General features: G+C 32.9%; 1 protein-coding gene across 1 annotated transcript; it reads left to right on the forward strand.

Annotated features, from left to right (window-relative positions):
• The first annotated feature begins 2,404 nt into the window (after positions 1–2,404).
• LOC114370240 (polyamine oxidase 1-like) lies at positions 2,405–11,395 on the forward strand. Its single transcript, XM_028327536.1, has 10 exons — positions 2,405–2,605; positions 2,716–2,965; positions 3,057–3,215; positions 3,407–3,468; positions 3,624–3,778; positions 6,477–6,620; positions 8,844–8,993; positions 10,153–10,407; positions 10,538–10,619; positions 10,711–11,395. The coding sequence occupies exons 1-10, from the start codon at positions 2,548–2,550 to the stop codon at positions 10,899–10,901; spliced, it is 1,506 nt and encodes a 501-aa protein (XP_028183337.1). The 5' UTR covers positions 2,405–2,547; the 3' UTR covers positions 10,902–11,395.
• Positions 11,396–12,629: the final 1,234 nt, after the last annotated feature.

Below are 12,629 nucleotides of genomic sequence, written 5' to 3' on the forward strand. Positions count from 1 at the left end.
TTTGTACCTCTAGGGAGAACTCCATGTCTATGGAAATCCTTCAAAAACCTCATCATGTCACTCTTCAACATCTCCCAAAATTCCTTGATGAAATGGAAGTTGAATCCAAAAGGTCCTAGACTCTTTGTGCTCTCACAATCCCATATAGCTTGCTTCACTTCTACCCCAAACTCAGCCATTAGTATTACACTGTCCTCATATGAGATTTGTTGGAAAGGGACGCCATCTAGTTTTGCTCTATCAAAAATGTCTTCCTTGAATCTACTCTCAAAATAATTCTTCACTTCTTCCTTCACTCTATTCGGCTCTTCTTCCTACCTCCCATCAACATGCACTCTTTTCACCATATTTTTTCTCCTCTTCCAATTGATAATGGAATGGAAAAACTTTTTGTTGCAATTCCCCTCCTTGATCCACTTAGCTCTTGACTTTTGAAGAAGTAATAACTCATTAAATGTTGCCACTTTCCAAAACTCTTGTTGTAGCTCTAACCTCTTCTTGAAATTCGCCTCATCCAACGACCCTTGTTCTTCAAGAATATCTATTTCATTTAAGTCCTTCACAATTTGTTGTTGTTTCTTTTGCATCATACCCAATTGTTCCATATTCCATCTCTTTATAGCTATTTTTACCCCCTTCAATTTTTTCTTTTAATACATAAGCTCCCCAACTTTGTACATTTTGGCTCAACCAAGCTTCCTTGAGCACGGCATGAAATCTTCCACCTTGAAACCAACCATTGAGCTCCCCGAATGATCAAAGGAATTATTCTTGATCAAGATTACACAATGATCCGAGACATCTCTATTCAATACATATTGTGAGCATCCTTGCCATGTCTCCAACCACCATCTACTAATCAAAACTCTATCATTTGCTGTTCCATTTGGGCGATACCATGTGAATTGCCTTCCTATTAGAGGAATGTCTGTTACTTCCATGTCTTCTATGAACTTATTAAATTCTTCAATCTCTCTCCCCCTTGTGAGCCAATCCTTACACCAATCATTTCTCCTTCCCTCCTAACACTATTAAAATCACCCATAGCACAAATTAATGATATGATAGAGTTCATTTTATAGTTTATCAACCCTTGCCACAATATAATCTTCTCTTTTCCTCCATATCACAAGGTGAATACACATTAATTATAATTACCTCCCTATTTCCTTCCACCCACACTCCCTCCAATGCAAGGAAACCTTCCCCTTTTAAAGAATTATTTAAACAAAATGCTTCCTTGGACCACAAACATAAATGTGACAAAGAGGTGATCAGTCGTTTCCTCCTCACGACCACAAAAAGGACAAAGATAGGAGTTACATGTCAGGGAATGTTCCTACGTCTGAGATTTGTCTTCAAAGGTAGTTTGTCAAGTGCAGCCCGCCATAGTAAAAACAAAGCTGGTTAAGGGGCCTTGATCTGCCACAACTTGAGATGAATTCATTAGGTTCCAATGTAGGTTTTTCAATTAAGAACCGATAGAGCAAGCCAACCCAGTAAGACCCTTCCACCTCAATTTTTCCAACATCTTCTATCCGACCTCTCACTATGAATGGTCACCCTCTTGATGTCCTCCCCAAAGCCACTCACACCCTCCCTTTCTCACATGAATCACTCCCTTCTCCCCTTAGGATCCACATCCACATCCCTTGCACCAACTTTCCCATATCATTCACCACCCATCCTTTTTGTAGAGAATTTTGAAAAACTCTACAGTTTTTTCACATAAAGCCTCTTCCCCCAACCACACATACTCCCCCGTACGGATCTTTTCCCATTCCCTATTTTCCTCATAACGTTGGAATCAAACCACCCCTATTGTTTACACACCTTGCGATGGTCTACCCACCAAGTAGAATCCATACTGTCACTACCTTCCGAACCCAACAAATTCCAACCACGGTATTTTGACATTAGAACTTCCTTCCAAAGTCCTTCATCTTCATTTAAAAACCTCCATTTTCACTTGACAAGAAGTGCAATATTGAAGTTAGTGTTAGTGATATCCTTAATGGCAAGACCACCCTTTTCTTTAGGTTAGGTGAGCAAATAGTACCCCAGTTCCAAATTGTTGCATTTTTTAATTAAAATTCAACAATAAAAACACTATTTTCATCTTTATGAACGCAAACGTTGATATTTAATATCTCTGTAATTGATCCTACGTTAAATTTCTCAAGAATGAATTTTATTTTTTATTTTTTATTTTATTTTCCTTTAAAAGAAGGATTGCTCCTAAAAAGTTAAAGTGCTTTCCCAACCTCACATGATGAAAATAAAAACGCGTTGGCTATAAAGACAAACAGTCCAATATTGGCGACGGTTTTTGTACTACATTCCACAGAAATGAAAAACACGAGGCTCATTTTGCATCGTGTTAAGTAAGGAAGAAAGCAGCGCATAAAAATAAAAATAAAAACACCAAAAATAAACCTATATAAACCGTCTCCTCCCGCTATAAATTTTCAGCTCGAGTCACCAAAACGAAACACAAACAGTGTTCTCTCTTTCTTTCTTTCTTTCTGTCTGTTGTGCTCTCTGAACATGTTGATGGATTCCCCCTCTCGCTCCTCCGTCATCATCGTAGGTGCCGGCATCTCCGGTGAGTTACTTACTTCTTCTTCTTCTGCTCATTCTTAAAATTGTTCCGCGCAACCGCACAAACAACTGAAAGATATCGTTCTGGAATCTCATCATTGGTTGGCTTTGAAGGTATCGCTGCGGCGAAGGTGTTGGCCGAGAACGGCGTAGAGGACCTGGTGATCCTGGAGGCCTCGGACCGCGTCGGCGGCAGGATCTGCAAAGAGAGCTTCGGCGGCGTGACGGTGGAGCTCGGTGCCGGATGGATCGCTGGCGTCGGCGGCCAGCAACCCAACCCCATTTGGGAACTCGCCGCTCAATTCGAGCTCCGCACCTGCTTCTCCGACTACAGCAATGCGCGCTACAACATTTATGATCGCAGGTCCGCTCATCTTCCACGTAACGACGTCGTTTGCTTGCGTGCGCTTTGTCCTCTCTGTTTCAGTCTCATGTATGTATGTTTGTTGTTTCAGTGGGAACATCATACCGAGTGAAATCGCTGCTGACTCGTACAAAAAAGCGGTGGACTCGGCGATTCAGAAGTTGAGAAACCAGGAAGAAGAAGAAGAAGAAGCATATGGTGATGATCATTGTAATAATAATATTAAAAATAGCGAAACGAAACTGCCTTCGTAAGTGCAAATCCCTGCGCGTCATTTTCAGCCGCAAAAGTCATTTTCTGAATGTTTTGTTATATATAATCAATCATGCCTTCAATTATTTTCCTTTTGAATTGTTCTGATTCTGTTCTTTTTTTCTTTCTTTCTTTCTTTTTTTCCTTTTTTTGTTGCTCATGCTTATTTTACGCTTCTTCCCCTTTTAGGACGCCGGAGACGCCAATAGAGCTCGCCATTGATTTCATCCTGCATGATTTCGAAATGGCTGGTACTATCCGTTCAATTCTCACTGTTAATTCGCTTCTAGATAGTGGAAAAAAAAATAGTAGCTTTTCAAACTCACACACAACAGAAAAGATTGTTCTTTATTTATTTCCTCTTAATTGGACTCTGCTCTGAAATTGGGAAATTATGGGTGCACAGAGGTAGAACCAATATCCACCTACGTAGATTTTGGGGAGAGAGAATTTTTGGTTGCAGACGAGAGAGGGTACGATTACTTGCTGTACAAAATGGCTGAAGAATTTCTCTTCACCTCAGAGGGTAGAATCTTGGACAATCGTCTCAAACTCAACAAGGTATTAATTATTTCTCAGAATTTTCTTATTAGAAGACTTTTCCTTCGCCTCTTACCTCGCGATACTTTATTGGTTTGTCTGTTTGCTTAAGGATTATTCATTCAATCCCTAATTAAATTCTTAATTATAAGAATTTTTTTAATTAATTCTCATCTCTTACAATAATAATTTATTTATTTAATTAAATATGACAATTATTTATATTGTTATTCATTTAATTATTCTTTATTAATATTTGATGAAAAAATATTAAAGAAAAAATATAAAAAATAATTAATGTATTTAAAGATAAACATACTTATGAAAATGTTCTTATGAACGTAGGAGTACATTACTCGGTGAAAATATGCGTTTGCTTGCTTACCCTGCCATGCGTTTTTTCCCTTTTCTTATTGTGTTTCGTTGTCTGTTATAGGCTCTATTGTCCCACTTTTGGAGTTTGCAGATAATGACTTTTTTTAAGCTTTTGTTTTTTGCGTGTATTTGCGATATTTCTGTCATTCGTCTCATGTCAACTCCCAATTTTTCTCGTGATGCTTTTGACTACTTTGTATTTTAAACGTAAATTATTCATTATTTTAATTTAAGTCCGAGAAGATTTTTAAATCAATTAATAAAGTATAATCAATGCCAAAGCTGCTAATCTCATAAAGAAATGCCTAATTGTAGAACTAGATTATACACTAGATTAGATTTATGTTAATTGTGAAGTATTTTCTTTTTTAAAAAGAGAATTAAAATAATGTGGATGTGATTTGTATTTTGTAGTATTAAACAAAGTCCCTTTTTTATTATTAAAAGTAATGTCAATAACTTTCAGTCTTGGGCGCAAAATTGTTGCTCAAAACCTTTTTATTCTTGTTCAAGTGGTGTTTTAAAATGTACTACTATAACATAAAGAATTATTTCATGTCATGGTCAACTGTCAAGTACACATACTTGGGGAAAAATTCTTTACAAAATTTGTGTTAAGGAAATCCTGTACGAATACAAATAATATACGCCTTGGAAAGATATTGAAAGCAGAAAACATATAATTGCTTCTTTTAAAAAAAAAACGTTCTTTTAAATACCATATATTTTATATTTATCCTGAATAAATTTTATTATATTTATAATTAATTTTTTAACATATTAATTTCATTCACCACTAATATTATTTTTATTTTTATACTGATTAATTTTTTATGATATTTTCAGTCATCATATTCAACCTTCAAGAAGTTTTTCTTGGGACATATTCAATGCTTAAATTATCTACTTAATTTCTTTATGAAATGAAATAATATAGGATCAAAATAAACCAAATAAAGAATTGAAAGAAGTGGAATTTAACCAGATGTTGAACTTGTACAAGAAGTGTGAGAAAGAAAAAAATAGCGGAATTTTGAAATAATATAAAGTTGGTTTTGGATAAAATATAAAATGGAAAGTAGTCGTTCACTAAAATTTAGCAAGCATGTGAAATCGTTAAAGAAAAAAGAATTAAATATATTTTTTATAATTTTTTTTATTTTTAATTCTTTTAAATTATGGTTGTTTTATTTTTAATCCTCAATACACTTTAGATTATGTTTTAAACAGTAAAAAAAATATCTGAAGTATCTTAAGGACAAACATAATTTACAAAGATCATAAATAAAAAAAATTACAAGAATGAAAGATAAAAAAAAATCATACTAAATTGAAGAGACTAAAATTTGCATTTAAACTAAGAAAAAAAATATAAATCATTGCAGAAGTTCTGTTCTGTAACATCTTTCACGTATGTATCGTTCAGTTAGGGTATGAACACTCGATGGACAAGCACACGGGTTGTTCTACAAGTGAAAATTTTCAAGTCATCATTTGAGTGTTCGAATTGACACTAAGCAGGTCGGTCTCGGGTGTATTTGACCATTGTTGCATATTTTCAAATTGTTACCATACATCAATATATGTCGAAACCTTTTGATAGCTCCACTAACCGGCAAAGTTTGACCCACAAATAATGGCACCTTATATATCAATCCCTTGTACACATCTCATAAATCAGTTGGCCCGGAGTTCCAATTTCTGCTTCCAGTCACACTATTTGAATTAGCCCAATCGCAATAACATGAGGTGATGTGTTATTTCATACTAGTAAACAATAGTAACACAAAGGAGTCTCGTCGATAGGCATTTATTAGGCAATACCTCAATTGCTCAAAATAAAAAACTATTCACTCCGTTTTATATATAGAATCTTTTTTAAAAAAAATTAATACCTTATAACTTAACTCATCAAGAATAATAATTTAGTTAATAACAATAAATTTATCTTAAATTTATAATTTTTTTAAAAAGTATCATCATTATTAATATTTTTATCTTATAATTATTTATCAATACATTATTCTTTTATTTTAACGAAAAATATTTCTAATTTAAAAATAATTAATATAACAAATATTATAAATTAATTCTTATAAAAAAATTATTTTAAACTTTAATGTTATAAATATCATATAAAACTCCAATTACTCATCATCAGCAAATGGGGTTCGTGCTCCAAGTCTGCCTAGATTCCTTTGTAATAAATATTCCTTTAATTCGAGGCGTTACTGCTCAGATTCTCATGGGATTTTATTGCTTTAGACTTCAATTTTACTTTTTAACTGCGTATGATTTATATTATTATTTTTTTTTTTTTTTTTTTTTGCGTGGATTTGTGCAGGTCGTCCGGGAATTGCAATATTCAAAAAGTGGTGTTACGGTGAAAACGGAGGATGGTTTCGTTTACGAAGCCAATTACGTGATTCTGTCTGTTAGCATTGGAGTTCTCCAAAGTGACCTACTCGCCTTCAATCCAACCTTACCCGTACGTCTTCTATTTTTTTCCTCAACTCTCTATAGCATAACATATAAAAGGATTGGATTTGTTAACCAATTTCCTTGGTTAAGAATATTTTTTTAAAAAAATATTTATTATGAAGGTCATATGAAAAAATAAAAAATGTCATAGGTATTAGATAACATAATTTTATATATCTTAATAAAAAATTCTTTTTAATTATATTTTTAAAATATTAACATTCGCCAAAAGAATTTGGTTGTGCTTAAAACAGTGATTAAAGAATAGAAGAGATTTTTTTATTGAAATTATGTAAGAACACATTAAAAACTGGGGTCTCGCTGATCCGGTCTAAGGACATAAGATTGGTTAAAGAATTAAAAGAAAAATATTTATTTTTAAAATTATTGGAGGACACAAAAAGTCATAATCAATATAATTTTATGCATCTTAGTAAAATTATTTTTCTTTTTTTTTAACAGGTGGAAAAAAAAACACTTATTTAACATTTGTCTTAAAAATGATAGGTCATATTTTGATGCGTTCTAATAAATAAAAAAGTCCCTTTTACTTTTGTAGCACTTCAAAGAAAAGATATTTTATTGAAATGGGTAAATTTATATTTTTCTATATTTTTAAATGCATCATCATATCATATGATTTTTATTAAAATCTTTTTTTATTTCTTAATTAATGTCGTCTCTACTTTTTTTTTTCTTAACTAGTGTGCTAGGAATACTTAGTATTTATGAATATAAAATGAAGTGGAACTTACTAATTGGTCCTAAAATATGTGGACATCTCCTGCTTCTCTTTCTAAGTGCATTATTTTGAGAATCAAGGCCATTATTAAATGCACATCATATCATATGATTTTCATTAATTAAAATCTTTTTTTTAAATTTCTTAATTAATGTCTTCTCTACTTTTTTTTCTTAACTTATGTGCTGGGAATACTTAGTATTTGTGAATATAAAATGATGTGGAACTTACTAGTTGGTCCTAAAATATGTGGACATCTCGTGCTTCTCTTTCTAAGTGCATTATTTTGAGAATCAAGGCTATTATATTGCATAATAACGCATTTACTGTACTTGCTACCATCATGGTGGAAATGGAATCTTTAGGGTGTGGTTCTGTCTATACGGATCCCTACGGTAGTAGTTTCCCTTCTGTTCATTGGTTGGGAATGTAAAGAAATATAGAGATAGCTAGGTTTCGTATTAAATTGAGCTCTCTGGTTGATGACGCCAGAAGAAGTTTTTCGAGGTGTCTTCATATGTAGAAATCAGGGATCGCATGATCCACGGTATCAATGATCCACAGTCTCATCGTTGGTAATCCATCAACCCTCTTGGTTAGGTTAACACATGGAAAGAGGACGCCAACTTACATATTTAGTTTTGTGAGTTCCAATAGCAGCCTCGTGTTGTCTTTAGAAAGATGCTACTAGCGCTACTTATCTTACAATGGTTGATAATTGATGCTACTAGCACTACTTATCTTACAATGGTTGATAAATGATTGCATTCAAGTTAAATATAAAAACTTTAAGGAATTATAAGGTTATCTCGATGTTAAAAAGAGAAGAGAGGCTGTAAGTTTAAATTCTTTATTAACAAAAATTAACAATTAACAATAGTTAATTAGCATGAATAAATGTGAGTATGCGGAACACTTAGCTGTAACCTGAACAGAGCTTTACTTTTTAAAATGGAAAGGAAAGGTTTAAAGTTAACAGAGTGGGGTAGGGGACACCATAGAAAACGTTGGTGGATTTTTACTTTGTTGCATATTCATATGAATTTTAGAAACCTATTCTAATGCACTGTGTAATAAAAAATTGTAGTCTAACTTAAACCTTTCTAGTTAAGAGCAACCTGTGTGTTATAGCTAGGCCAACTCATGGTTTATATGGCCGATTCTGTATTAAATAATCTTTTACGGCTTCAACTCAAGACGAAATTGTGAAAACATATGTATATAGCCATCATATTAATGTCATATATGATGTCTGAAGGACTTCAATATTTAGTAAATGTAAATAGAAATTCTGAAGAGATATGCATGTGAACACTTAATGTATTTGATCAAACTGTGAACATCAAATTAATAATTATTAAGGGATACTATCGTTGAGGTACTTTGCCTTTTCCGTATACTACTAGTACTCAATGATGTTTTGATTAGTTAATAAATTTTGTCTTGTTGAACAAAATCTTCTCTGATTCATATAAAATAATGAAACAGAGATGGAAATTGGATGCCATCGAGAAATGTGATGTGATGGTGTACACTAAAATCTTTCTCAAGTTTCCGTATAAGTTCTGGCCGAGTGGACCCGATAAGGAATTCTTCATCTATGCTCACGAGCGGAGAGGCTACTACACATTTTGGCAGGTCTGTTATTTTTTTATTAAGCTGCTTCTTTTGCTTTCTGTTTCTGTTTTGTTTCTATTCATCTTAACAACTCAAGTTCTGTGGGAAATTATTTATTATCTGCAGTCAATTTATTTCCAATGAACGTACTAGTCACTTACCTAACCTTAGGGACCAACCCGATTGAGCATACGTATCTTGCTTTTAGATGATTTAAAGTATAAACCAAAGATAATGGTTGGCATTCTGAGGATTTAAATAATACCTTGTTATAATTTTTGTGTTGTGCATGTGGGTCACATGGTTCATCTTAATCTCTAGCTATCAATTAACTTGTGGTTTATCTTGATTTACAATAAAATAGCTTAAATTATGTCTTTTGTTTTTACCCCCTTCCTGTGGTTAAACACTACTCTGGTCAAACATTAAATATTTGTAAAATAACAATCCCTGTAAAATGTACTAGAATCCTAATGCGGATCCCATTAGTAATCTCCAGATTTGAGTCAATTATCGGCTGAACTTCATAATGGATTTATTTAAAACTAGCTTTCAATATCATCTATTATTCTTGTCGTAATTCAACATACTAGACTTAATTGATAATAACGAATCTTTTGTTTGATATGGAAAAATAGCTTTGCTATTATCCCTCCCCTCCCCTGATTTACGCAAGGTGGATTAGGTGTATAAATACTTTTGCTTCAATTATTTCCATTTGTCTTATTATGATCATATTAATTGTAGCAATGGTTTTTCTTTGTTACGGTTAATTAATATTAAATGGTTCATTATCTTTCTACGATGTTGGTATTCCCTTGGAGTCATTTGTTTGAGTTTGGTAATGGGAACTACTGTCTACACTAGCTATGATTGGTTTCTTATTCATATAGAATATTAGGTAACATAACATATGTCAAACTATAGAAGAGTATTCTACGATGGAGGATTAAAAATCTAATTCCTTGGACTATTGAATTTTTGTACAGGATATTAGTTCTATTCTTGTCAATACTAAAAACCTATGCAACGATGCATTGATTTTGGATCTGAACTTGTATGATAAGTGAAAATGATTGAAATCCAAATCTTTATTCAGAATCAGAAAAGTTGTCTAGTTTCTTGGGTCATTCATCAAAATCTTTTTAGTTTATCTACTGATTTGTTGATTTGTTGACAGCACATGGAGAACGCGTATCCTGGGTCCAATATGTTAGTGGTGACATTGACTAATGAGGAATCGAAACGTGTGGAAGCTCAAGCTGATGAAGAGACCTTGAGAGAAGCTATGGCAGTGCTCAGGGATATGTTTGGACCCAACATCCCCAATGCCATTGATATACTTGTTCCTCGCTGGTGGAATAACAGATTTCAGCGTGGCAGCTACAGCAACTACCCCATTATTTCCAATCATAAACTTTTTCATAATATTAAGGTTGGTTTATTTACGCATTTTATAATTGTGTGACAGTTTCCTTTTTAATCTGTTCTGTTCTTAAATATATCAATCCATGCTACATTTTGTCTCTTATGCTATTCGTCTCTCTTGATATGATATACTGCAGGCCCCTGTAGGTCGCATTTTTTTCACTGGAGAGCACACTAGTGAAAGATTTAATGGCTACGTACACGGTGGATACCTGGCAGGTGAGGCACTAATATTTCAAGTTTGTATTGCTAATGGTTGATAATAGCAATAATAACTTGAAGACCTGACACGGGCTGCTTTAACTAACAGGTATTGACACCAGCAAAGCGTTACTAGAAGAAATGAGGAAGGAAAAAGAGAGTCAAACTCTGTTGTTAGAGCCATTGCTAGCATCATTAACAATGTCGAAACCAGAAACAGTCTCCAATATCCACAAGTGCGATATTCCTACACAATTATATCTCAGTGGCAAGCTTGGGGTACCAGAGGCCATATTATGACGACTATATGGGACTGTACCTTCTAGTCTAGATGATGCATATATAATACTTATGCTGAAGTGGGGGGCCTGCCTCATCCTTAACTCTCATTCAAGTCCTTGGCGCTGCCATTGCCCATTGGTGATGGAAATTAACAAGTCACTGAAGTAAGATGTGGTGAGGGGAAGAAGTGTTGGAACACTGCGATGTCTCCTCACTTTAGTCCCTTTCACTGGTAATTAATGAAGCTTAATTATAACTACTAGGTTTTAATTTTTGAAGAGAATTAATTAATTGGGATACACTTACGATTACTTTGTTCTTTATAGTCAGAAGCAAGATTACATTTTATGGATAATGGCTGATATGTATGTGGATCCTAAATTTTTTACTGGTCAACGATATCCATTTAAATTTTCTTGCAATGAACTCGATTTCCCAGGCTGAAAATATTTGTGTATACTTGAAAAAAAAAAAAGGAAATTACAAAAATGAGAAAGACATAATCCTCTTAAGGTGTAATGCCTTTCATTTGGCACCGAATTTTTCTTTTTAAATTTAAGATGAGGAAGTTTGATAGGTTTTAAGGTAAAGAGAAGATTAAATGTCTCAATTTTATAAGAAAGGAAAGATGATATAGAAGAAATCTGTGTGGTACGCATTCATGTTGACCTGCATTGAGGGTGGTTAGTAGTTGTGGAGGATTCAAGAGTTTGAACTGTTTTTGAGGACGTTGTCGTTTTTTCTAGCGGGAATTTCGTTGTTTTTGTTGTGGTTGGCGTCAATGGAGATGGAGATTGCAGGGGAATAACTGTTTGTGACGAAGAAAGGGGGTTGGATTTAGAACCGGTTAGACCGTCGAAGTCGCCTTCTACCTCATCGAGTCATAGTGTCAATGGGTGGGCAAATAAGAAAGTGTGGTGGTATAAAATCAGGGTAAATTTGAAAATAGCCCAAATTTTAAAATGTTAAATTATATAATAAAATACTCAAATTGATAGACAAATGTCAAGTTTTTATTTATTCGAAGTATTATTTGCCTTTTGAATTCGGACTCTTTAGCGTTACTCAGCAAGTCTTGTTTTTTATCCCAAAAAGTTGAGTTCATGTTATTTATATTTTGTTTGGCAAAGGAGAAATATAAGAGAAAAAGTGAGAAATAAATTTGAGTGTGTTTAATAAAAGAGAATAATAAAAGGTGTAGGCTTTGTTAGTTTTTTTTATTTTTTTTTATTTTTTTTTATCATTTTTATTCATTTACTAAACTTTTCCATCATTAGAATTTCAAAGCTTAAATAATACATTTTCTCAAATATACAATTATTTATACCCATTACTGGTGGTATATGCATCAAAGGTCAAAGTATTAAATAAAGATATTTTAATCAAAATATAACAATGTTTTAGTTTCATCAAATGTTTCTTAATTTATATATAATAACCTTAAACATAAAAAATATGAAAAGAAAGTAGTATTTTTTTTAAAATCAAATACGGTTATTTTATTCCTTTATTCACTTAATTTAATTCACTTCCCTATTTTCATCCACCTTATTTTTTTCTATTTCTTTTCTTCAATCCAAACGAACTTTTAAATTCATTTGGGGTGATTGTGAGTTTTTATTTTTTATTTTTAATTGTAATTTCTACTAAAATGAGATTGAAGTGATTTTAATTTAGCTTTCAAAACACTTTTACATTTATTTTTTTAAAAGAAAGAAAGATTTATGAATTTTGGTTTCTAGTTTT

Source organism: Glycine soja, chromosome 10 (assembly GCF_004193775.1).
Source record: "Glycine soja cultivar W05 chromosome 10, ASM419377v2, whole genome shotgun sequence".
NCBI lineage: Eukaryota > Viridiplantae > Streptophyta > Magnoliopsida > Fabales > Fabaceae > Glycine > Glycine soja.